General features: G+C 34.0%; 1 protein-coding gene across 1 annotated transcript in view; it reads left to right on the forward strand.

The window, feature by feature from the left end:
• The window catches only part of SMCHD1 (structural maintenance of chromosomes flexible hinge domain containing 1), a 123420-nt gene that overhangs the window by 33564 nt on the left and 62038 nt on the right, over window positions 1-27818 (forward strand). The window contains exons 6-22 of the mRNA XM_065932515.1: window positions 1676-1790; window positions 1913-2032; window positions 3701-3867; window positions 5996-6086; window positions 7016-7226; window positions 9201-9321; window positions 9400-9583; window positions 11532-11726; window positions 13378-13491; window positions 14277-14383; window positions 15085-15167; window positions 15349-15462; window positions 19319-19396; window positions 19476-19595; window positions 22377-22521; window positions 25016-25112; window positions 26435-26507. Coding sequence (XP_065788587.1) covers window positions 1676-1790; window positions 1913-2032; window positions 3701-3867; window positions 5996-6086; window positions 7016-7226; window positions 9201-9321; window positions 9400-9583; window positions 11532-11726; window positions 13378-13491; window positions 14277-14383; window positions 15085-15167; window positions 15349-15462; window positions 19319-19396; window positions 19476-19595; window positions 22377-22521; window positions 25016-25112; window positions 26435-26507 — 2135 coding nt within the window. The remainder of the gene's footprint in view (window positions 1-1675; window positions 1791-1912; window positions 2033-3700; window positions 3868-5995; window positions 6087-7015; window positions 7227-9200; window positions 9322-9399; window positions 9584-11531; window positions 11727-13377; window positions 13492-14276; window positions 14384-15084; window positions 15168-15348; window positions 15463-19318; window positions 19397-19475; window positions 19596-22376; window positions 22522-25015; window positions 25113-26434; window positions 26508-27818) is intronic.

A 27818-nucleotide genomic window follows, 5' to 3' on the forward strand; every position in this document is an offset into this window, starting at 1 on the left:
GTGGCTCTGCTGGTCTTTGTTGCTGCACATGGGATTTCTGTAGTTTGAGGAAGTGGGGGCCACTCTCTAGTTGTGATGTGGGCTTCTCCTTGCATTGGTGTCTTTTGTTGTAGAGCGCAGGTTCTAGGGCATGCGGGCTTCAGTAGCTGTGGCACACGGCCTTAGTTGCTTTGTGGCATGTGGAGTCCTCCTGGACCACGGATCAAATCTTTGTCCCCCATACTGGCAGCTAGACTCCCAGCCACTAGACCGCAAGGGAGGCTCCCAGAGTTACGCTTCTGTTTTATAGTATTTCAAGTATGACTTGGAATTCCCCAAATTATATACAACATTTTTTCTAACAAAGAATTAAAAATTTTTAACAAAAATTTAAAAAGTAACCTGTGTACTGATAATATTATGATTCCCTTGTGTGTCAGATTGTGCTTGTTGGAACACTGCTTTAGAGCAATCTCTTAATGGTAAATTCCCTTGGTTTTTGTCTGTAAATTCTTTATTTAGCCCTAGTTCACAGTTCTTTACTGACGTTTTCTCTTGGCCCTTTGGAGATAATATTCCACCGTCTTATACTGTTGCTATCAAAGCCTGTGAAGCCATTTATCTTCTCAGTGTTTGCTAGTTATTCTGTTTTGTTCTTAGTATTCACTGTGAAGTGGATTTCTTTTTATGTATCCTGTTTGGGCTCTTTTGGTCTGAATCTGTGGATCTATGCCTTTTAGTGATTTGAGAATATTTGCAGCTATTATTCATTCTCTCCTCTCTTTCTTGAACTACATTTAAACTTGTGTAAGATATTATACTTTAGTTCTTTGTTTTTAGTCCCACTTGATACTTTTCATTCTTTTTTTCTTCCTGTTGTGTATCTGTTCTTTACAGCTGTGCCAGCTCTGTTCTCTGACCTTTCCACTTGGTGGTGTGGTTCCAGCCTTACCCCAGTTTTGTGGGTGTCTTATATTGGGAAATTGTGACCCTGGAGATCTTGACAGTATTCAGGAGAGCAGGGATGCCTGCTCTCCACGGTGGTGTTAGGCTGCAATCAGAGGCTGAGTCTCAGCTCTTCATTTGTCATGATCCGTTGGAAATGAGAAGGCTTCCCTGGCCGCTCAGACAGTAAAGAAACCGCGTGCAGTGTTGGAGATCTGGGTTTGATCCCTGGCTTGGGAAGATCTCCTGGAGGAGGGCATGGCAACCCACTGTAGTATTCTTGCCTGGAGAATTCCATGGACAGAGGAGCCTGGTGGGCTATAGTCCACGGGGTCACAAAGAATCAGACATGACAGAGCAGAAGCACATGGAAATGAGAATCTCTTTGTTGTAATTCTCACTAGTCATGAGATGGTATTTTAATGAGTTTTGAATGAGTAAAGGATTTTGAAGGGAAGACTGTAAAGTTACAGATATTTGAAATTTTCTGATTTAAGAGGGTGATACCAAGAATTTGCATTTCTTAGAGTTTCCAGGCTTACTGATGCAGCTGGCCTGGGTAACAAACTTTGAGAGCCTTTGGACTAGATGCTATTTTGGCTTTTGGCTCTGATTCTTTTACATTTGGATAGGGGTATTATCTGGCTTGGGGATCATTTTATTAACTCTTAATAAAAGTGCTATAACAGTTTTCTTTAGCACCTGAGTCGTTTGTTTAATATCACTGCATTAATGTAATGTTTTATTTTAGTGATCATTCAGGATATGTTCGACCACTGCCAGTACCTCGCAGTTTAAATAGTGATATTTCCTATTTTGGTGTTGGGGGCAAGCAGGCTGTTTTCTTTGTTGGACAGTCAGCCAGAGTAAGTAAAAAAGATTTCTTAAAAGTGAAAGTTATTCAAAATATTTTGAAGTTAACTGACTAATTGTATTATTCGTTTTAAATTTTGCGAAGTTAAAAGGTAATCTTTTTAATATTTAACAGATGATAAGTAAGCCTGTAGACTCCCAGGATGTTCATGAACTTTTACTTTCTAAAGAAGATTTTGAGAAGAAAGAGAAAAATAAAGAGGCAATATATAGTGGATTTATTAGAAATAGAAAGGTACAGTACATTTTAACTCATTAATTGTAAATTTTTTAAATTATTTTTTATTTTTTGGTATTAATTGTAAATTTATACCTTGGATGGATGATGGGACAAGAACATTTTTTTTCAATTTCTAAGATACTAATGTTATTTTTAAAACTTGAAAATATGAAATTTTCAAATTAAATTTTTATTTTCTTTAATTTTGTGAATAGCAAAAGTGATCATTTGTGTGCTTTCTCAGGCTAAAGTCTTCAGAAAATAACTTTTCCCATAAAGCCAATTCAGCTTCCTGGAAATTGTTCATAAGATTATAAACTGTTTCCTTGCTCTGAGTTTGAGTTTTTAAGTATTTATTGTATAATAATCACAGAAGTAGAAAACAGTGATTAAATTTGCATTCAAACTCTCATTTTAATAAGTGGAATATTAATAAATTTGAATCGTGGTGAGCACATGGTGTTTGTTGTATTACTCATTCAACTTTGAAACATTTTAAAATTTTCAAATTTCAAAACCTTTTTTAAAGGTAAAACTTAAAAAAAATTTTTGATTCTAAAGTAAATTGTAAAAATTTTTGTAAAGAAAATAAAAAGTCTCAAATGCCAGATAAAAGTCCTTATGATATTATATTTAGTTGAATTTTCTCCTAGTCTAACTTTATTGTGTATTTATAGTTTGAGTTCTGACTTATTAGTATTTTGAGTACTTCTTCATCTTATAAAATATTTTGGTGCACAATATAAATATACTTCATAGTTTTGTAGTATCTTTGACTAAATTTACTATAATTTGACCATTCTGTTAGGCATTTAGCTTACTTAAAGTATTTTGTTAAAATTATGAAGATGTTGTCATTAGTTTCTTTGTGTAACATTTTGTCTTAATTATAAATTTTTCTTTGTGTAGACTTTTAAAATTTTCATAGCCGTTATAAGGAATTGGAACTTATAAATACTTACGGTGTATATTATAAAGTCACTTTTCCTAATAGTTCAGGGTGTATCTTTATCCTTGTAAGTTTTTATGTGTACAGCAACTTACATAGTACATATATGCATACACATGCATGCAATTTTTAATATACAGACTCATAGTAAAAACAGAAGTTTTAAATTCTTATCCTCAAACATATCCCTCCCTCCCCCTCTCCCCTCAGCCCACTACAAACTATAGATATTCTCTGAAAGTGGACTGGGGCCCGGGATGGTTTTACTCCCTTTTAAACACAGTGCCTTTGGACTGAGTCAGCTGGGTTCACGCTGTATCCTAGTTTTGTTGAATGTGGACTAGCTGGGCATTGGTCCTGACCAAGTTCAGTGGTAGGTACCCCAAGCAAGGACTCAGTCCACTTTAGGGTAAGTGTTCTCGATTTGGGAGGTATTTTTAAATTCAGTATTCATTTTTCTTTTCCCTTTTTTATATGATTCTACAATTGGTTTAGCATTATGGTTTAGGATTCTCCGTTTTGTATGCCAGTTTAGCAATGTCTGTAAAAGGCTCTCTTGTCCTCACAACTTTGTCACACACTCAGCTGATTTGTATTTGGTGATTTTCGTCCAAAAGATTTTTGAAGCCTGTATTTGAAATTATCCAAGTGAATGTTAAAGGTTGATGTAAACTTTGTTTGTTAACTACATTTGAGGTGCATATAATCTTCTGTACTTATGTTCATTCTTGTAGCCGTCTGATTCTAGTCACATTACAAATGATGATGAACGATTTCTACATCATCTTATCACAGAGGAGAAGGAAAAAGATAGCTTTACTGCTGTGGTTATCACAGGGGTACAACCAGAACACATGCAGTACTTGAAAAATTATTTCCATCTTTGGACCAGACAGTTAGCGTAAGTATTTACATTTGATCCAGGACATGTTTTTACTTATCTTTTTTTAAGATAGAAAATATTTAAAAAAAAAAAAGAAAAGAAAATATTACAGATACATTGAGACCTCTTAGCTGTCTTCTTTGATCCTATCCCATTTCTTCCCTCAGCATAGGAACCATTACTCTGATGTTAGCTGTCAAAATAGTTCTCTATTCTGTACATATTCACTGGTCACTTGGCTTCCCCACGGGCTCAGTGGTTAAGAATCTGCCTGACTGTGCAGGAGCCACAGGAGATGCAGGTGCCACAGGAGATGCAGGTTCGATCCCTGGGTCAAGAAGATCCCCTGGAGAAGGGAATGGCAACCCACTCCAGTATCTTGCCTGGAGAAGCCCATGGACAGAGGAGCCTGGTAGGCTACAGTCCATAGGGTCACAAAGAGTTGGACACGATTAAAGCAACTTAACATACCTGTAATATATTGGTCATTACAAATAAGAGGCCCATGCTTTTTGACAACTGTGATAACATTTAAAGCAAACTTAAGAGTTTATCCAATTCAGCTAATCAATCCCAGGTCCCCCTTTTGTGCTTTTGCTATGCAGCATGGATTATAATCCATGTATTTTACTTTTTTTTTTGGTCTGCCTCCCACCTTGGAATGTTTATTGTTTTTTATGCACTGTTATATCCCCAGTGTTTCCATTGTACTAACATTGTAGTTGCTCAGTAAAAATTTATTGAATGAATATATTGAATCTGTTAAAATAAAAATATGCATATGTGCTGTATGAAATGAGTAATCTAAAAATAAATCTTTGTGTATCTACTTGAGGAAAAGTTTTAGGGGGTACATATTCTGTTAGATCAAATCAGAAGTATATATATTTAAGGTTGTTAAGTTTTTTCTCTGTAGTTATATGGTATAGACTGGATTGTCCATAATTTGTATTAGCCTGAATTAGTCTCACAAAAGTGGGTATGCTGTACAAAATTCATATTTTTAAATAAGGTATCGTCTCATATTTTTTCTACTTATTCAAGGTCTATTAAGATTCTGTTTTGGACATAAATATTAACAGTTAAAAGTTTTTATGAAGAAATAAATTTGATTTTAGGAATGCCTGTTTTCTTGAATACTGATGTTTATTGGCCCTGTAACAGAGTTTTAAATAGGACTTTGGACTGTTTATTAACTATTTTATTATTTCTCTTAACTGAAAGCACTCAGTGTACATAATAACATAACTCTTGTTCTTAAAAAGAATGACATAGAAGCACACACTTGGTAAGCTATTTATAGCACAGTTGCTTAATGTATGCTTGTAAACTGACGATGTTAACACTTTTGAGATGTTGGAAGGAAGATCTCAAGATTTTCAATGATTTCTTTTTATTTTAGTAGTGTTTTAAACTAGGACAATTAGTGTAATTTTGAAAAGATAAAGTTTGTATGAAGGAATATTTAATACTACTGCTTGAGGAATGATTACAAATGGGCTATGTGATATGAAGAGATGTGAATAATTTCCCCAGAGTATAATCTTTTCAAATATTTTCCAAAATAAAATAGCAAAAATTTCTGAAGTGGTAGTTTTTGATGGAATGATGCTGAGTTTATTAATTTTAGGAGTATTGGCATAAGATTGTTTCATTTCTACAGGAGAAGAAAGATGAGACAGAGTGATACTCACATGTTGGGGACATAAATTAAAGATACCCAATTGTGTATACTCCCTGACCTTTGAGTCTTTTCTAGAAAATCCCTGACAAGTAGAATTATAGCCTCTTACCTTGTAGTTTTAATTTATTTTGGTAAAATACACTTCAAGTATATGGGATTTGAAAAGACCTTGGCTTGAATCTCTTCACACTCTAATTCTGTGACCGTAAGTAAATTATATAATTTTCTTGGCATTCCCAATTTCTGTATTTATAAAATGAGGGGCAATAATACCTGATTTTATCATAATCTTATGATTGTTTTTACCATTATGTGGTTTACTGTGTTTAAAAATGCTTAATATTGTGCGTGGCACCTAGTAGGTACTGCCAAATAGTAGTAATAAAGTTTTTTTGGTAGAAGATTGGATGAACTGTAGTTTTATGTGAATTAAAAGTATAAAGTTATTCTTTTATATTTTAGACATATTTATCATTATTACATCCATGGTCCAAAAGGGAATGAAAAACGTATATCAAAGGAAGCTGGACCTTTCAACAACATTGATATTGAAGTAAGATAAATTCTTTCTTAAACTATTGTTAAGTATTAGGTCTGTGTTCTAGTTCCAAGTTAATCTAGATAAGAAAAGTCAATCAGTAAATAGGCAACTTCTCTGTCCTTGTCTTTTACCAAACCATTTTTCTTGTTTGGTGTCTAAGGAAAGAGATTATTCCTAAGGTGTACTTTTCTGGATATCTTATTTACTATAATATCTGGTTTCTGTTTTCTTTGTCTTCTATAGAGATATGAACCATTACTGAATGTCATGTCTCAAAGGCAGGGAAGAAAAGACATAAATAGTTTCCCTTTTGTTCACAGAAGTCTCTTAATAAGAAAAAAATAAGTAAGATTTAGAACAGAACATTTGAATGTTGAGTTCTCAGTATCCTTGCCCACAGGTCAGGTGGAATTTCTTGTACGTCTTTATCCTACTTCCTACTTCTAGGGCTTCCCAGGTGATGCCAGTGGTAAAGAATCGACCTGCCAGTGCAGGAGACACAAGAGACGCGAGTTCTGTCCCTGGGTTGGGAAGATCCCCTGGAGTAGGAAATGGCAACCCACTCCAGTATTCTTGCCTGGAGAATTCCATGGACAGAGGATCCTGGAAGGCTACAGTCCATGGGGTTGCAAAAAATCGGACGTGACTGAGTGCACAGACAGACGCACCTCTAACAGGAAAGCTTGAATGAAATAAACTCGTGACTTATATATCCTTCAGCTGTTTCTTTGCTTACTTTCAGTTTTTTAGTAATATATTTCTTAATTAAGACGCTCCTTAGACCTATTTAACCGAGATAGAAATATATATGTATTTCGTTAAGCTAGATGATTATTTATACAGATAAAAATAGTTTTTGCCTTTCTGTTGTTGGATCATAGATGAGAACAAAAGTGCAGTCACTGTCGAATTTAATTGTTTTTGTTTTATTTTTATTTTAGATTTCTATGTTTGAAAAGGGGAAGACACCTAAGATTATCAACCTGAGGGGAATACAAGATGACATGCAGACATTGTATATAAATACAGCAGCCGATAGTTTTGAGTTCAAGGCTCATGTTGAAGGAGATGGTGTAGTGGAAGGGATTATCCGATATCACCCTTTCTTATATGATAGAGAAACCTACCCTGATGATCCATGTTTTCCATCAAGTATGTTAATCTGTTACCTTAGCTACAAAATACAAAGTTGTGATTTAGGATAATGATTTATTTTCTTAATTGTTAGTTAGGCTTAAGGTTAGATAAATTTTAAAGCGCTTTTTCCTCATGCAGGTCTTAAGTTGTTAAGGTAGTTGTAGTTTTTATAATTATTAATTTTTGTGTATATTCACATCCAGATAAATAAAACAGTTGCTCTAAGAAACGTTATATGTTCTTATATCGTACTTCTCTTACTGAACTGAACTTCTGGCTATGTACCGTATAGTAATCCTTTATATATTCCCCATGTTGTCTTCCTGTTATCTTTGTAGATATTTATAAAGTAGTTTTAAACTTTATGTAGTCACATTGGTTTTTTTCTTTATGTTTTCTGATAGGCCTTGCTGCAGAAAGGCTTCATACATCTCATTTTTTATGATTTTTTAAGTAGATTCTGTAGCTTTTATCATTTTATGTTTATATCTTTAATATACCTGTAATCTTTTTTGTTTGAGAATTAGCTTAATATTTTCCATGTGGATTTCCAGTTTCCTAGTACCAGTTATTGAATGTTATATATAAATATCACTTTCATAATAATATGAAGTTCCCATAAGTACATAGAACCTGGATCATTTGCTATAAGGCATTGATATGTTTTATGTTTTTATACATGAATAACATGTCCTTTATAGTGAATCTCTTGTCCTTTATAGTGTATATTGATATCAGTAGGACAAGACACTATTGTTCTTTTTTGAGAAAATTCATAATTCTTAATATTTTGCTCTTCTAGATAAACCTTGGAATCACTTTGTACTGTACTTTGAATAACAATGTTCTAATGGGATTATCGGAGTCACATTCAATTTTCATAGATTAACAGTGTTACATTTTCTCATTCAGGATAGTTCCTTAGTATATCCTTAGTATTGTATTTTAGAACCAGATTTCCTGATTTGAATCCTGTCTTTGCCACTTTCTATTGTGTAAAATTTGACAAACTACTGCTTTAGTATCTGTGTAATGGGGAATAATAATTCTTGCCTCATAGACATGTTGTAGGGGTTGAATAAGAAACTGTTTCTAGTCCTTAGAATACCTGACTCTATTTAGTAAGTGTTCATACATATTATTACTTAGTGACTCTGCCTCCCATGCAGTCTCTGGCCTTTTTTTCATTTGTCATTTGTGATTTTGATATGCTTGTAGACAAAAAGCTAAAGTTCTTAAAAATGATGTCTTAAAATAATAGCCAATTAATTGTATGATGATCAGAGGGGTTCGCTAAGAGCAAGTGAAATGTTTTGATCGGAAGGAAATTTTACTTATGAACTTCTTGTGAAGATTTTTTTTGGAGAAAAAGACTTTATTGGGGGTCAGGGGGAATGACTTAATGCCAGAATAGCTGAGGTATTACTATATCAAGATCATAATGCTTGAATCTAATTTACCTGAATATATGAAAAGGTATTACTAACATACAAATGTTGTAGACGGTTGTGCTTTATAGCATAGGATATAACTGTATCATAATGTAAACTTGAATTAGTATTATTAATTTGTCCAAGCTAAGCAAACTTGCTGTTTCTAAACATTGTAGATTTTCCAGATGATATGTGAGTGTACTGGTTCGACAGAGTTGTGAGATGTGATGTAGGTACAAAATTCAAGCTCCCGTATTTATAAATAGGTTTTACAGATGGCAGGCTCAGTAGCTAGTATAGTAATCCTAACACAGATTCATGAGTATGTAATTATTGCTTTTTAATGAGAATCACTGTTGGTAATGTGGAGTCACTTTGAAAATCTGCCTTTTTGAGGGCAAACAGAATAAAGGTAGTTTTAGGTTTTACAGAACACAGTGTTAAAGATCATAAGAATTTTTGTTACCATTTCTCCGAAGAAGCTTTAACATTTCATTTATGGAAATTGATTTATCAGTGGTAAAAATTATTTGTTCCACTTGTTCCTTTGTCCTAGAATTAAAAGATGAAGATGATGATGATGACTGTTTCATACTTGAGAAAGCAGCAAGAGGGAAAAGGCCTATTTTTGAATGTTTTTGGAATGGACGGCTAATACCATATACATCTGTTGAGGAGTAAGTTCTGATTTTTGCTGAGATTACATTGTTTTATGATCTTATCTTTTTACTAACCAGTATTTTGTTCTATTCAAGCTTTGACTGGTGTGCTCCTCCTAAGAAGAGAGGGCTTGCGCCTTTTGAGTGCTACAATAGGATATCTGGTGCATTATTTACTAATGACAAATTCCAGGTCAGCACAAATAAACTGACCTTTATGGATCTTGAGCTAAAACTGAAAGACAAGAACACCCTTTTTACAAGGATTTTAAATGGACAGGTATGATTTTAAATATCAAGTTTTGAATATTTGCAGAAGTGTTCTATTTTAAGTTCAACAAAAGTCACTTGTAGTGTAGATTTGTACTGGCAATTTGCATACTTTTCATTTTATTTACTCAAAAGAATATACATTTTAGTCCATGAGCGTTTATGTGTTCACTCAAAAATTTCAAACGGATTAGCTCTTACTGGGATAAAACTTATCAGATTTCCATCAATACCTTGACATGGTGAATAGAATCTTCAGAAGCACGTCTGTTTGCCAAGAGCAAATAACAATTTTATCTAATAGAGAGGCTTTGTTTGTTTATTAGTAACCTTAAATATACAATTTTAATCTAACTTTGGGGGTAAAATTTAGGTAGAACTGTGAAATACTTGGGGCTAAAAGGTGATTTGAGATTGATCACTATTAAAATCTGCTTTAATCAATAGAAAAAGAATGATAAATTTTTTTAAAAAGTTGAATGAAGCTAGTGTACTTTCCTTTTGCCTAAACACCTCAGAAACTTTTACTTGATGCTACTCTTTCAGTACTGTAATGTTAAGTTGTGAAGAGATGGGTGCATTTATTCTAAACTTAAAGTTGCTGGACAGTAAACACAATATATAACACAGTTTTTGTGTATCCCTATAACATGTTGACATTCATTTTGCTCTTAATAAAAATGATTCTGAATCTGATGTAATTTTATCTTCTACAGATGAGGGCTGAGACTGAAATACAGCATAAAAATTTGGTAGGCAGACAGTCTCATTCCTAGTTAATAATTTTAATACTGTTGTCAAGTTGTCAAAGTAACAACACAGCTGATTTCAGGAAGGAGTTGGTACCTGGGAACAGATTAGGGGGAAAGTTTCGTTGAAAAATATATGCCATTTTTTGGTGTTTACCATGTATATGTATTTCTTATCTGCGTAACTTTTTAAAATCTAATTTTTTAAAAATGATTAATATACTGGTCATCTGACTGCAAGTTGCAAAAACTTAAGCTGAAATCAGTTTTAATTTTGCCCCATTTTCATTTGAAAATGGTGGATTGTGGAGTAAGGTGTACAGAGGAAATGAACTTCTGTAACTTTATGCTTTGTCTTCTGTGAAAGCATGTAATGTGATTATCTTCCCCTACTCCTTCTCCTAAAGACAAGCATTAAACCAGTGTATAGCAGCTTACACTGGAGTGTAAATCTCTAGTGTCTCTCAGCAGAGTGAAGGGTGATAAGCAATAACACATTTTCTTCTTATGTATTACAAGAAGACAATTTTTATTTTATAATCTATTTTTTAATAAATGTATAAAGCATAATTTTTTTAAAAAATGTGTTTTGCCATAGCTATGTTTTTCAACCTTTTTTTCACTGTCACCTTTTAAAAGAGCCTTTTTGACCTTTTCTCCCCCAAATAACCGCCCAAGACATTTTATTACCGTAGATATAACATATCTATGTTTAAGTATGTGTTTAAATCTGTGCTTAATATATAAAAGGCTTTTTATTTCCCTGTTGGAGTGTGTGTGTTTCACATTAAGAAGGTTTCCACTTACCTTTTCCCCCTATCAGTTAGTTCTCCTTCTCCACGGCAGGCAGTGTTTATCTTTTTTTTGGGGGGGGGGTGTATCCTGGGGTTTAAAGTAGAGAAGGAAATCTATGTTGATATTGACCATTGAAACTTTAGATCCAAGTGTATGCTCAGTTGCTTCAGTCATGTGCAACTGTTTGCGACCCTGTGGACCAAGGATGATAGCAAAGATTTTTTTTCTTTAGTGATGTGTTGATACAAATCTAAATTTATATGGGAGAAAGAGCCATTAAAATATTTTAGTTTTTTATTTGGTTTTCTGGGGTAGGTGGGTATTTGGAAGGAAACATGAAATGAACAAAAAGTGTCTGTGGTTGTATTTGTTTATGAGTAGCTGAGTTTTGTGGAACATTTTAAAATTTTACAGGAGCAGCGAATGAAAATTGACAGAGAGTTTGCTTTATGGCTGAAGGACTGCCATGAAAAGTATGACAAACAAATAAAATTCACCCTTTTTAAAGGAGTAATTACACGTCCTGATCTTCCTTCTAAAAAGCAGGGCCCCTGGGCCACTTACTCAGCGATAGAATGGGATGGAAAAATATACAAAGCAGGACAGCTGGTAAGTTTAACTTATTTTTAGGTTTAATTTTTAGTAGAATTTGAAACTAAATTAGAGTTATTAGAATTTGTCAACAACCAAAACTAATGTGTATAGTCTTGTCTCCTTAGGAGCCATAAAAGAAAGGAAAGGCCAAATTGATTATAACTATGTAATTTAATAGGACATTAAGGAAAAAAAACAAAACAATTTTTGCCAAAGGCTCAGTTAATAAAATTTTTATTGTTTCTTGTACTTCACTTTACTCAAATAGAGAATCTGCTTTTTTTTTAATGTGATATGAAGAAATGGTTTTTCATCAAATTTTTTAGTGTCTGCAGCTTCTAAGTTACTGTGCTGTTGATGGCGTTATGGAGATTATAGAGATCTAGGGGTGTCCTGTGTCCTTCAGGCTGTTATGGCATGAAAATAGAGATGACCTAAGAATCACTGAAGAGAGAGAATGAGTAGTGCTGTCATAGTTTAGAAGGAGAGAATTTTCTGACTTTGGATGGGCCTGGAATAAGAGAGTAAATCACGCAATTCTTTGTGCATGAAGTGACTTTTGTGTGGAACTTAAAAGAGGTAGTGGCTCAGGTTTACAGAGGTAATTATTAAGTTAACTAACTTAACTTTACATTGCTCAGTTGTGTCTGACTCTTTGCGACTCCATGGAGCCCATGGAGCCCACCAGGCTCCTCTGTCCATGGAATTCTCCAGGCAAGGATGTTGGAATTGGTTGCCATGCCCTTCTCCAGGGGGTCTTCCTGACCCAGGGATTAAGCCAAGGTCTCCTGCATTGCAGGCAGATTGTTTACCCTTTGAGCTACCTGGGAAGCCCAGAGTGGGTTTGTTATGAAGTGGGTTTATTATGAAGGTAGTAATAAACCCACAAATGTGACACTCTCATCATCATATAACGAAAGCTTTGGAATCAGATGCAGTCACCGTGAAGTAGTGAGTGTGGCTTGAGCCTGCTTTTCCAACAGTTAGAAGCTAGAAAATGAAGAGGAGGAGCTGACAAGAGGAGAAAGAAAGGGATAAAATGGTGAGAGAGAAGGGAACCAGGAAAATAAGGTATCCATGAAGTCAAGTGGAAAGTTATAAGGAGGGAGTGATCAGCAAAAGCAGCAGGACTGGGTTGCCTCAGACTGTTATACCTGAAGAGAAATAGTTCAGAAGTGAAATGAGGCTGGAGGATAGGTTTTATATAAATTCTTGCTGTCCTTGTAGTTGAGAAGTTTTGAATTAGACTAGTGGAAATTACTAGTGTTTTCAGGCCAGGTAAGGAAAAAAAATAATATAGACAAGTTTTGAGCTAATTTATTGGAAAGAAACAATAACTTTGTAAGTCACTGTTCACAGCCTGCAGGCAACATTTTATGGGGATTTGAGACAGCTTGCATTCATTTGAAGGCATTATGGACCTTTTAGACACATGCATAACTATGACATTTTTGTATGAAGAAGCCACTCTCTTTTCAAAGATGTTACAAATAAGTGGATAGCTTCACAAATATAACTTTATAGAATGCTTTTTTCATTAAATTTTTCTAATAATAGATGCTGTGTTTTTCCCCTTGTATAAAATAGTTCTGTTCAGTAATTGTTAAACCTGTTAATTTCTAAGTAAATATTAATGCTAAATCTTTGTTTTAAAACTGAATGTTAGGTCAAGACAATCAAGACACTTCCTCTCTTTTATGGAAGCATTGTGAAATTTTTTCTCTATGGTGATCATGATGGAGAAGTATATGCTACAGGAGGAGAGGTTCAAATTGCAATGGTAAGATCCCCAAATAACCCAAAATATTCTTCAGAGTCTCTTGGTATTACTACTTTATTTTGCTTAATTCTTAAAATAAAGATACAGTATTCTGTTTTGACTTGTATTTGGCTTTTCCATTGGTTACAGGAATGGGAGCATGAATTTTTATGTTTCATATTTGATGTTTTTAGTAGTTTGTAGAACTTAACATCTATGTGCCCGGTGTTTAACAGATGCTACAAGATTATTGCCAATTTCACAGTAATTTTAAAGTGCACATTTGATTCAAGGCTCATAAACATAAATATTGGAGCCAGACTTCTATCTCAAGAATGAAAAACAAAATTAGAGTGGGCTTTATTCTTATGAAGAAGTGTTAGTTGCTCAGTTGTGTCTGACTCTTTGTGACCCCATGGGCTTGTAGTCCGCCATGCTCCTCTGTTCGTGGAATTCTCCAGGCAAGAATACTGGAGTGGGCAGCCATTCCCTTCTCCAGGGGATCTTCCCAACGCAAGGATCGAACACTGGTCTCCTACAGGCAAATTATTTTACCGTCTGAGCCACCAGGGAGGCCCTTTATCCTTCCTTATACTATGCTCCTGTTAAGCTTTGAATGGTATTTAATTAGGCCTAGGATGTTTATCTGAAAAATGGAAATAAACACTGTGGTATAATATAATAATAGTTATTATGATTTATCTACTTAATTAGGGTAAAAATATTTTTTGAGAGAAATCAATATTCTTGTTGTGACTAAATTTAAATAGCTTTTTGAAATGTTGGTATAAATTTTACTTATTCAGGAACCTCAGGCACTATATGATGAAATAAAAACTGTGCCAATTGCAAAGCTGGATAGGACAGTTGCTGAGAAAGCTGTGAAAAAATATGTAGAAGATGAAATGGCAAGGTAATTTATGTTTCAAGATGCATGGTAAAAAATGGCAAATTGAAGAGCAATTGTCCTTTTAGTTATTATTGAGTGTGGCATTATGCTTTTGTATTTAGACACTTGTAGTCTTAGATGTGTGTATTGTGACAAATTTCTTGCTGTTAAAAAAAAAAGCACTCTAGCTATCAAAACAGAATCCTGCATTTGTCTTATAGAAAAATAAGGAAACTTACACTTAGTGTCATTGTTATCAGCACTATGATTAAGTTTGTTAAAAAGCAATGACTTTGCCCTATAACTAGAAGAAAATGGTGAGAGGTAAAGATAGGAGCAAAAGAAGTAAAAAGTCGAAAAACAAAACTGTGGCTTTTGTGTAGCCAACAATGCAGTTATTTTGATTCTTACTGAACTCACTGATAATTCTTCTGTTTGTAGCGTTATCCTTTCTCCCAAAGGTAGCTTGTACTACAGATTAGTAGAAAAATCTCAAAAAAAGGGGATAATTCCTGTCTCTTAACACCAAGAGATTTTGTTTTACTTTGTAGCCACAGCAATGATTAAGGGTTTGGAGTTTCAGATTTAACTGTTGGAAAAAATTTCAGGTTTAACTGTTGGGGAAAAAAATTAGAACTATTAAAGTTTCTAGTAACTTTTATTTTAAAAAATAAGACCATAATTAACACATTTCATGAAACATTAATATGCTGTTTTAATAATAGACTCCCTGATAGATTGTCAGTGACTTGGCCTGAAGGAGATGAATTATTGCCAAATGAGATCAGACCTGCTGGAACCCCCATTGGTATGTTTTTGGTTTTTCTTGTGTGTGTGTGTATTTTAAATACTGAAAAAATGCTTTTCTTCTTAACATTTCATGGTAAAAAAAATGATAAAAAATTAAAACGCTATGTGAAGACCTGGCAGATTCATCAGATTCATTGGGTGTACCTAAGATGTTCTTATTTTTAATTTTGGACTGATAGGTGCATTAAGAATTGAAATATTAAATAAAAAAGGGGAAGCGATGCAGAAGCTTCCAGGAACAAGTCATGGAGGGTCAAAGAAACTCCTGGTTGAACTCAAAGTTGTATTACACTGTAAGTATATATGCTAATTTGTGTGTTTGGATCGTTATTGTTGTTTGTAAATATATAGTACATACTTTAACATCTTTGTGGAATTATTGATGGCCTAGCAATCTGATAGATAGTGCTTTGAAGTTAAGAGTTTCTGAAGTGTTACGGATAATTCATTTTTTAAAAACTCAGTTGTTTTCTTAGGGTTTTTTTTTTTTTTTTTTTTAACACTTTATTCTGAATTTTCCTATGGAGGCAGCTATAGGCTAAAATAAAGATGTTTGCATATGAGTTTATACTGAATTAGGGATTTAGATTGGATAATCCTTAAGATGCCTTCTAAATAAAAAATACTGTGTCTCTGAACCTATGGATGGGAAGTACTTGTTTCAGTTGAGAAATGTGGCCCGCTCTTTGTTAAAGGGAGAAGAACTACTCATCTTGTATTTTCCTAACTTGAGTCACCTTGTAATTCTTGTCTCTTGTTTTTGTCTTGACCACCTGAAAATGTTTTCAATATTTGTTTTCAATATCTCTTCTACCACTATATACTTACATGTCTGGTCCATGGATTTTACAGATATGGTGTTTTATTGACTGTGTGTTTATTTCCAACATTTATAAACTAGTCAGTGGTAGTGTACACTTTCATCACATAAATGTCTTTTTAGCCTCAGCAGCATTGAACAGTTTGACTACCTCATTTTACTGCAGTACTCTCTTTTTGGCCTCTGTGACACACTGTTCTATATTTCTCCAGGGTTTTGTTTTTGGTTTTTTGGTGGCTTAAAACAGTATGTTTGTTATTTTACAGTTCTCTAGGTCATCTGACTGCTGAAATCAAAGTGTCAGCAGGATAGCGACTTTCTGGAGGTTGTAGGGAAGGCTTGCCTTTCCATTTCTAGAAGTCACCCACATTCCTTGGCCTTGTGGTCCCTTCCTCCATCTTCAGAGCCAACAGTGTAGCATCTTCCAACCTCTTTGTAACTCTGACCATCCTGCCTCCCTCTTATTTAAAAAAACAAAAAACCCCCACAAAACTACATACAAGCATCAGTTCAGTTGCTCAGTTGTGTTCAACTCTTTTCGACCCCATGGACTGCAGCACACCAGGCATACCTCATTTAATTGAGCTTTGCTTTATTGCCATTTGCATATACTGCATTTTTTATGGATTTCGGGTTTATGGCAACTCTGTTAAGCAAGTCTGTTAATGCCTTTTTCTGAACAGTATTTGCTCACTTAATGTCCCTGTGTCACATTTTGGTCATTCTGGCAACTCTTCAAACTTTTTAAAAATTACATTTGTTATGATGATCTGCAATTAGTGGTCATTGATGTTATTGCTACAACTTGCTGAAGACACAGATGAATATTAGCATTTTTAGCAATAAAGTACTTTTTATTTTTGACTGTGTGGATCACAATAAACTGTAGAAAATTATGAATACCAGACTACCTGACCTGCCTCTTGAGAAATCTGTATGCAGGTCAGGAAGCAACAGTTAGAACTGGCCATGGAACAACAGACTGGTTCCAAATAGGAAAAGGAGTGTCAAGGCTGTATATTGTCACCCTGCTTTTTTAACTTATATGCAGAGTACATCATGAGAAACGTTGGACTGGATGAAGCACAAGCTGGAATCAAGATTGCTGGGAGAAATATCAATAACCTCAGATATGCAGATGACACCACCCTTATTGCAGAAAGTGAAGAACTAAAGAGCCTTTTGATGAAAGTGAAAGAGGAGAGTGAAAAAAAGTTGGCTTAAAGCTCAACATTCAGAAAACAAAGATCATGGCATCCAGTCCCATCACTTCATGGCAAATAGATGGAGAAACAGTGGAAACAGTGGCAGACTTTTATTTTTTGGTCTCCAAAATCACTGCAGATGGTGATTGTAGCCATGAAATTAAAAGACACTTACTCCTTGGAAGGAAAGTTATGACCAACCTAGATAGCATATTAAAAAGCAGAGACATTGCTTTACCAACAAAGGTCTGTCTAGTCAAGGCTATGGTTTTTCCAGTAGTTATGTTTGGGTATGAGAGTTGGACTACAAAGAAAGCTGAGCGCCAAAGAATTGATGCTTTTGAACTGTGGTGTTGGAGAAGACTCTTGAGAGTCCCTTGAACTGCAAGGAGATCCAGCCAGTCCATCCTAAAGGGAATCAGTCCGGAATATACGTTGGAAGGACTGATGTTGAACCTGAAACTCTTAATACTTTGGCCACCTGATGCGAAGAGCTGACTCATTTGAAAAGTCCATGATGCTGGGAAAGATTGAAGGCAGGAGAAGAGGATGACAGAGAATGAGATGATTAGATGGCATCACCGACTCAATGGATATGAATTTGAGTAAACTCTAGGAGTTGGTGATGGACAGGGAGGCCTGGCGTGCTGCAGTCCATGGTGTCGCAAAGAATCAGACACAAATGAGTGACTGAACTGACTGACTGACATTATTTTTTAAACGAAGTAATGCTATTGCACACTCAATAGACTATAGTATAGTATAAACATAGCTTATATGCACTGGGAAGTGGAAACATTTATAGCTTCCTTTATTGTGATCCTTGTTTTGTTGTGGTCTGAAGCCAAGCCTACCATATCTCTAAGGTCTGTCTGGTATATATTTATATATAAAATAATTAAAAGGTTTATTTTTTCTGGTAAAATGTATAACAAATTTACGGTCTCAGTCATTTTTAAATCTATACTTTATTGTACCTGTAGAGTGTTGCACATACTTGTCTGTTTCTTTGTAATGTCATTTAACTTGTTCTACTGTTTTTTCTATTTCCTGAAGACTAGAAATTACCCCCAAACCTTGAATAGATTTAGGTTCACTATTTTCCCTCTTGTAAAGCAGGAATCAATACTTTGTAGCGAATTTGTGTTTTTGGTATTACATCGGAGGCATTTGATGACTATAGTTAATTGTCCCACTTTTAGTGCTACTGGAATGGATTATTGAATTCACTTGGCTGGTATGATTATAAAGTTCTCCTTTCATCCATGTTTTAAGAGTTTCATCCATTAGTGGTTTTTGCTTTGTTATTTGGTATGCAATATAGTGGGTTTTCCCAATGATTCTTTCATTTCTTCTAATGTATTGTCCTACTATCTCAATTTATTATCCTTTTTGGTTTATTAATTAGTAAGAAATTTCCTGTATCAGTTATGGTCATTGATTTATTTTGAAACACAACTTTTGTTGGAAAGGCAGTATAAAGGCTTAATTAAAATTACTGATAATAAGACTTTAGATTAATTTTGACTTCTTTGCAGTGTTATTTGTCTTTAAAGTTTTTATATATTCTAAAATTGAAGTCACTTGAAATAATTTTTTTTAATGTGGTCATATCACCTACCTGCAGTTTGCTTTTGCTTATGAATTGGTTTAATTCCATTTTGTGAATTTTTAAAGTCATTTACATGATTCTAAAAACAAAAATAAATAGCAAAGAATATTTCAGAAAAGTGCTATTATCCTTCTGTTTCCTTTCTCCTTCATCAGGCCTCTTAATAGACACTAGGTCTTAGAGATTATGTAAAAACAATTCTGTTTTAATCTTGAAGAAAACTTGCAAAGAAATGATTTTTAATATAAAAAAAATTAACTCTATATTCTGTTGTTTGTACCAGATAAGCTTATTTACAGATCCATTTTTAAGAATTAAAGTAAAGGAATTTTAATTGGCTGAAAAAGTAAATTTTCATTATGCTGTTGACTTGCATAGGATAATTTTAGGTCTTTTGAAGTTTAAAAGCTATTTTTAAAAATGTACAACAGATATTTGATGCCAGTGTGACATTTCATATTCATGTTCTATATTTAGTTTATCAAAATATAAATTTTTTTTCTTTTATTAAGCTTCAAGTGGAAATAAAGAAATCATTTCACATATTAGTCAACATGGAGGAAAATGGCCATACTGGTTTAAAAAAATGGGTGAGTTGTTACCCTGAATATTAAAAATTATATCAGTATTGCGTTTACTTGAATTTTAATTTCTTGTTAATTTGTCCAGAAAATATTCACAAGTTGGGAAATTATACATTGAAATTGCAAGTTGTCCTGAATGAAAGTAATGCAGACACTTATGCAGGAAGGCCACTACCATCTAAAGCAATTAAATTTTCTGTTAAAGGTAAGCAAAATGCCAGTATGTAACTCTGTATGCTAAAGGTGGCATTTTAAATCAAGAGGAAAATAGAAAATTTGATAAAAAATGTTTGACCAATTGTATAACCATTTTGGCTTTAGAAATAACTTTATAACTCTGCTTGATAATCATGCTTCTTATAAATTTTTGAAATCATCATTGTTTTCTTAGCTTCCTTTGTTACTGGTAGAGTTTAAAGTTATTCTGATTCCTGACTTTTGTATGTTAAACACCCACTCCCAATCCAACTATCCCCATTCTCTCTCTTCCACAATCCTCAGATGTTTGAATAATTTATTAGAGTTTGGGTCCCAATCTCTGACATTTTAAGTCCTAGGAGTTTTTCTGAGTTACTTTGATTTCTGGTTTTTTTTCTTTCTACAGCGTCTAGTGTTCAGACGTTGGAGTTCTTAATTGGTATACTGTGTTTTCTACTTTCCATCGCTTGGTTCTGTTTTTCTACTTTATAAGAGACTTCCTTAACATGATGTTTGATGTTTTCTTTTGATTTTTTTCTTTCTGCTATAATTTTTTAGTTTCTAAAATATTTTTTTCTCTAATAAATACTTATTTGAAAAGGTTATTTCCTTTTCAGAGCATTTTCTTCTGACTTCATGGATTCAATATTTTTATTAATTCTCTGAGGCTATTAATAATGGTATTTTTTCCTTGATGTTTTTAAACGTGATTCATAGCCTGTTTCCTCGATGTTGCTTTTTTTTCACATCTGCACTGGGTCTTTCCTATTAGTTGCTGTCTTATATTACTAGTACGCATGTTTAAGAATAGGACATTTGAGAGCGTTTATTTCATTTGGGGAGATTATGATAAGCGAATTTTAGGTTTTTTTCTCTGGCTGTTCAGATTCTCCAGAGTGGAGTGTAAACACCTAGGTGCCATAATTTGGGGAGCCAAGCTGGAAAAGATGGTGAGATATTTCATATTCAGTATTAATCTTCCACCTGATTTGCCTGTTTACGGTAAACTGGCACTTTCAGGAGTGCTGTGTCCAGTGTTCAGAAGTAGGTCACTCCTGGACCTACTCTTACCTTCCCCAGAGGAGAAACCTTCCAAATGTTGCTGAAAATGAAGGAGGTAGTTGACTGGCTCTGTGTATTGAGGGGTGGGTATCTGAGGAGCTGATTCTGACAGACTTGAGCTAGTCTTTCTCTTTTATTCCAGTTTCACTCCTACTTGATAGAGCCGTGCTTGAAACTTTTGAATGTTACATAGTGCGAATTAAATTGGCTCTCTGCTAGCTTTGTTGATGATTGAGGATTTGATTTTTTGAGTCTTTCTGTTAGGTCCACAGTGCTTCCCCAGTAGCTCGGATGGTAAAGCATCCGCCTGCAATGCAGGAGATCCAGGTTCAATCCCTTGGTCGAGAAGACCCCCTGGAGAAGGAAATGGCAACCTATTCCAGTATTCTTGCCTGGAGAATTCTACTTGTCCGTGTGCTCTCTAGCTTTCAAATTCTGTTACTGTTGTCTTTTTTCTTGTTCTTTGTTTTTGAAGGTTTAGGCCTCTTTAAAAAAAAAAGCTCTGTGGTGTCATATTATGGGGTTTTAGAGAGCTGATTTTTAAGTGCCTGCAATCATTTTGCCTTCTCTAATCAGAAGGCCACCTTAGAGAGTGTTCCTTTTTGTACATACAAATCTACCATGTTCTTTAAATAACACCTGTGGAACATTCCACAGTAGGGATGTGCTGTAGTTTAAGCAGTTTTCTTTGATGAACATTTCAGGTATTTTCAGTTTTGGGACTGTTACAAATCACGTCTCTATATTGGGGGGCGGGAATGATGTTTTGTGTAGAATTTCTCTACACAAATTTGTGTAGATGTGCTAGAATTTCTCTACAGTGGATCCCAAGAAGTAGAATTGCCAAACTGAAATGTATCAATATGTGCTTTAACATTTTATATATATTTTCTATCAAGTTGCCCTCCTAAAATGTTAGGTACCCTCACCAACAGACTGAGGGTTCCTATTTCCCTATACTCATTGCTGGCCAAGCTATATTACAGTATTTATTTAACCTAGTTGGTGGTTAAATTATTTAATTATTAGGTTGTGTATCTCTTTAGCCTTTATTGGACATTGTCATTCTGTGAAAGTCTATGCCCATTTTAATAGTGTAAAACTGTAGTTCTCAAATGTGAGTTTTATATGAATCACCCGCAGGGCTTATTAAACTGTAGACTGGTGGACCTCACTCCTAGAGTATCTGACACAGGATAAGGTGAATCTTGGAATTTGCATTTCTAATAATTTCACAAGGGATGACTTGAAACTATTAGACTATAGACCACATTTTAACAATAGCTGTTTATAGGAAGTTTTAATGTATTTCGGATTTAAATCCTTTATGGCAAACACTGCAAATGTTTTCTCATATGGAGCTTCTCTATTGACTTTGTATCTACTAAAATATTTTAATCTTTGTCACATATATCCTTGAATAGCTATTGAATATTGTGTTTTGCCTTACTTTTTCCTTTGATAAAATTATAAGCATTTCTTTATTTGAATAATTTCATAGTTTAAAAACACATTTATCTCTCTTTGTAGACTTATTTATATATCATGTAAGTTAACCATCTGTTATTTTCACAGGTATATTATAGATATAATTTATGTAAATTTTGCTCAGATTTAAAATGCCATTTTTATTGTAGTTTAATCTTCCGTACGTAAATAGATGTTTTTACCTACAATGAATCTCTGACTGATGAATTTTCCTTTTATGCTTTTTTTTTTTTTAAAGAGGGTAAACCAGAGAAATTTTCATTCGGTCTTTTGGATCCTCCGTTTCGTGTTGGAGTCCCATTCAATATCCCCGTGGAGTTTCAGGATGAATTTGGTCATGCTAGTCAACTATCAACTGATATTCAGCCAGTTTTTGAAGCAAGGTAATCTGAATGTTCATATTTGCTGAGTATTCACTTCTTTTAGCTTAAATTATTTGTGTTGCGTTAACTTCAGTAATGTTTGGTGTTTTATGATACCTGGGGGATTTAGTTAGTCCCAAGCTGTTTTCTGCAGCTGCGGTGTCAGACGTGAATTACCTCAGGAAAGTTTGTTTGGACTGAATTTTTGCTGTTAGTTACTTGGTTGAGACTGATAGGTCTGTCTTACTCTTTTTTTTTTTTGCAAGTACAATATGACGTCTCCTGGCAGGTCTATACACTATACAATGTTTAATTTGTTGTTTGCTTAGAAATTATGGGCATTTAACCTTAGCGGTTACCTACTGGTAGGCTTTTAACCTGCTAGTATAATTTATTTTGGTTTGTGTTCAAAACTGTAGCAATAAAGTTTGTGGTTTCCATGGAAATTTGGTCTTTCCCTGGAATTTGCCTTTACTTAGTAACCCTATAGAATGAAATGATTGGCTTATATTAAGAAATAGCTCTGAAAGCGTCCAGTTATTTAATTGAGGATGTTCATTGTTTTCCATTACCTGTCTCTGAGGTGCCTAGGGAGAAATTATTTTCCTTACATTTCTGCCAAATTTGTCTTTGGGGCCCACTTTGTAATGGATGCTTTCTTTTGCTATTGATGTGTACTTTTCCCCCCTTTCGGTGTAATTGTTTGCTCTTTTAATCATTTGAGTATGTGCTGTATTCCAGGCATTTGCTAGCTGGAGACACAGAAGTGAATAAGAAGATAGGATTTGCCTCTAGAAGCTCAGAGACTAGCGAGATATAGCTTAGTGTCCAGATTTGTACCATGGTTAAGTTCCTGAAAAACAAATCAGTTATAAATAATATTGCAAGTGAATTTTTCTAAATATTCTCTTAAGTTGCAAAATATGGTTCTTGTGCAAAAAGTGATTCTTTTGCAAAAAGTGATTTTTACATATTGCATTCATTTGAATATTAAGCCATAATGGAAGAGTTGAATACTCAAACATGTATGTTTAAAAATAGCCTGCCAGTTTCCTCCACCCATGGGATTTTCCAGGCAAGAGTACTGGAATGTGTTGCCATTTCCTTCTCCAAGGGATCTTTCTGATCCAGGGATCGAACCCTCGTCTCCCACATTGCAGGCAGACTCTTTACTGTCTGAGCCACAAGGGAAGCCTATTTAAAAATAAAGAACACTAAAAATGTAATCCATCTAGTCACGAATGGGAAATATTTGTGTGTTAGCTGACCCCTGTTTTTAATTATATCTTCCATCTTATCCTTGATAAGATATTCTTACAGAGTGTCTATCACACATACATATTGGTAATTAAGATTTGGGACTTAAAGTCTTGGTGGCCTGGCTGTGTGTATTTGTCTTCATTAAAGTAAGATCTTTGTCAAATGGGGTTTTTTGTTTTTTATTCAGTGCTAACTAAATTAAAATAAAAATAATTCACACATATAGCCTAAAGAATCAAATAGGTTGATAAAGCTTATTTTAAAAAAAAATAAAAGAGTAGCTCTTCTGCCCTCTCCACCTCACCAACAATCCACTTTTCAGAACCACTTTCAGCTTTCTACTTGAATTTTTTGGTACCTGCTGCCATATATGTAAGTAACTTTTATGTTACTGCTTCTTGATTCTTCAGTTTTAAGTTTTTATCTCTTGACTTATGGCTAAGGAAGATGAGGACACACTCTTGTTGCCATTTATATTACAAATAAGCCTCCTTCCTATTCCCACATTTTTTAGTAAAGTTATACTCTGGCTTGGTGCTTGCTTTATTAAAATTATGTAAGTGCTAATTACTTTATTGCACAGCTGTTATACTTCTTTGATTTTGCCAAATAGCCCTCTGCCAGTTGTCTGGTCTCTTTTCAAGATGCTTGTACATAGATCACTTGTCAGTTTCATATTCCTTAGACATCTCCCTTGGAACTTTGTGATGTGGTCTGTATGGATCAACTCTTAAGCTTGTTAGGTTTGTCCTTCTCTGGTCCTCATTCCTGTTCATCCTGGGAATTTCCTCTGTCCTTTGTGTTGGGAAAATATATAAAAACAGAACCTACTGTCAGCCTAGAAAACTTCTTCACAAAGGTAGGAGAGAAAGGGAACAATTTTATGATTGAATAAACAGTAAACCAGAGTGTGATCCTCATCACAATCTGATAAAGAGTTTGTAAAAACTGAAGGAAAGCTTAAACTCTGTTACATGGTAAAGTGAATATAACCTATCACATTCATGTTTTCAAGAAAAATTGCCAAGTATCTTGATGACTGGGTGTAGAGTTTGCAATTTGGGGTTAGTTAATTGGAGTTAGGGCTGTGTGCTTTCACTGTTGAGGGCCGATGGTCCTGGTCAGGGAACTAAGATCCTGCAAGTCGTGTGGTGCAGGCCCACCCCCACTGCCCCTCCCCCAAAAGAAAAAAGAACATTTGCAGCTTATTTGTAGATAATGGAGGAAAAGTTAAAAAATAATTTATTTTTTCCAGTGGTTTAACTTTACATTATGAAGAAATAACCAAAGGACCAAATTGTGTCATTCGAGGTGTTACAGCTAAGGGCCCTGTAAACTCTTGTCAAGGCAAGGTAAGCATTGTACGTACGTGTTATAATGCATGTTTATTTCTTACATAGTAAAAATGAAATTGGACATTTAAAATTGAATAACCTAGTTTTGTGGCAAGATGACAGTAACGTCAGGTTCTTAGGAATTAATCAGCATCATGTCACCTGACATACCATTACCACTTTCATCTCTGAGGAAGACCAGCATATTTGCTACTGTTGTTTTTTAAATGGTTATGAACTAAATATTTTCAACTGTCTTTATTTTCATTCCAGTCTTTTCATAGTCAAAGCCATTTTCAACAGTTATCTAGTACTATGTTGCTTCTTTTCTTGTTCTTTTTTTATTTTCAATATTTTTCTTAGAATAGGAACAAAAATATGAGAAACTTTAGCTTACTTTGTAAACCTATTGAGTTTGGTATTTGGATAAAGGAAGAGGGAGAAATAAAGTTAGGGATGGTAAAGGCAAATAGCAATAAGGTAATTTTTCAGTTAAGTATATAAAGTAGCTGATAGATTACTATGACTAATGTGAACACTAGCTAATAACTTAAGTGATATGTTAGTTTTTTCCCCAATGTATCATTACCTTCAATATATATTTTAAAAATTTTCCCTGCCAAAATAATGTTTAAAATTGAGCATGTGAGTTTACTGCATTAAAGCAAAGAGCAAGTTCTGTCCATCCTCCTGAATTAAGCTGTTTCTGGAAGAAGAACATGAAATTCATGGAAATTTTGACTTTAGTAAATGTACTTAAAAAGATTTCTAGGTTTTAAAAACCTTATCATTTTGAAATAATTATTTTTACAGAAGAGTTGCAGAGATGGTATAGAGAGTTCACATGTATTTCACCCAGCTTCCTCTATTAAACATCTTATATAAGCATTGCATATTTATCCAGTATTATCATTGATATAATACTGTTAACAAAACTCTGGACTTCAACATTTCGCCAGTTTCTCCACTGTATTTTTCTATACCGGAATCTAATCTAGAATATGACATTATATTTAGAAATGTGTAGATTTGGTGGTTTTTCCATTTTACTACTTTCCAGATTTTTTATAGTACCCAGCTTAATTCTGGTAATTATTCAGAGGGTATGCCTTTTGAATTTGAAGATAGTATTGTCTGTAAAGAAGCAATATAAGTCAATTTTTTCACCTTTTCAATTTCTTTCATACATACATATGATAATTTTAGTCAATATAAATTTGCTGAGTGACGTTCTCTAATGATATGAAAAAGAAAAGCAAAAAATAAGTCAGAATTGAGGTGGTAAATTACTTGAGTATTTATTTAGGATTTGAATTTAATTAAAATAATTTTTTTAACAGAATTTTAATCTGAAGGTTATTCTGCCGGGTTTAAAAGAAGACTCACAGATTTTAAAAATTAGATTACTTCCAGGTAATATTACTTTAAGAAATATTCCTCATATTTTCCTTTTAAATGATATTCTTATGATAAAGTATAATGACACTTACAAAGGTGAAGTGTTTTTTGGTTGGTTATGGTATAAGCCTTGAAAATACATTTGAATGTCATGCGTAACACTAACAGAAATAATCAATTAAAAAACAGGGTAACATTTAGGAAGACTTCAGTTCTAAAAATAATCCTGAAAGAATAATGTGAATATTGAAAACACATTGTGAAACTATTCTTAAGGATGTACAATTAGGCTTACATTAGAACTGGATGTGTCCTTTACTTTTTCTGATAAAGCTATATATTTCATATTTTAAGAAGAAAAGTTTATTATGCTTTTATGTTGTTAATTTGAGTAATGATTTATCAACCTAAAAACCTTTTATACTGATCTTAATGAAAAAGAAACATTTTGGCTATTTCCTTTCACAGATTCTTGTAGTTTGAGCTTTCCTTCAAGCATGGATTGATAAAGAAGTAAAGATTGGCCCATTGGTAGAAATTAAAAAAAAAAATAGTTTCGTATTAATTCTTATGATGCTTTTATTTTGAAAGGTTAGCTAAAACATATGGATTATTCAAATCTCAGGAGAACTTCTTATTAACCAGATAGTGCTGACAATTTTTTTTAGAAGTTGAGAGTGATGGTTGTGAGGTGGGAAGTGGGACTGTGTAGTCAAGAGTGGTCAGTAACTCAAGTCTGCCCCTTGTAGCCATGTGACCTGGACAGGATACTTACTCTCTGGATCCCAGCTTCCTCAGGCATAAAATGGGGATGATACTAATAGTACCCTCTTGGTCGAGGTCATTGTAAGGATTCTGAGAATAGAGTTGGCATATGATTAAAACACAAATATTAACTGATATAACTTGTTCTTTGTAAACTTGTGTTCCCAGTATTTAGTATAAATTGTATTTTAAAATATCAGTGTTTATAGGGCACAACAGGTCATGCTGCTATTGAAGTGTAAAACCTCTTTTATTAGTTTAGAGGAAAATTATGGTGCACCTTGCTTAGGATATCAGAGGGTTGTGGGCAGTCTAACAAGTAAATTATCTGGTTATGTCATTACATGAACTGATCCTTTGAGCAGAATTACCTAATAGAGGTACGTAGTGTGCCTGAGAAATCAGTCATTGTGTAAAAGATAGAAAATTTAAAAAGTAGTTTAATAAACTTTTACTTTTTTTCTTGAATATTGTTTTCCAGGATCTTTTTAGTATTTTACACATTTGAGTGATTTCTAGCATGAGTTATCACTTGTCTTACCTTGTCCATAAAACTGAGTC

The sequence above is a fragment of the Muntiacus reevesi genome, chromosome 4 (assembly GCF_963930625.1).
Source record: "Muntiacus reevesi chromosome 4, mMunRee1.1, whole genome shotgun sequence".
Taxonomy (NCBI): Eukaryota; Metazoa; Chordata; class Mammalia; order Artiodactyla; family Cervidae; genus Muntiacus; species Muntiacus reevesi.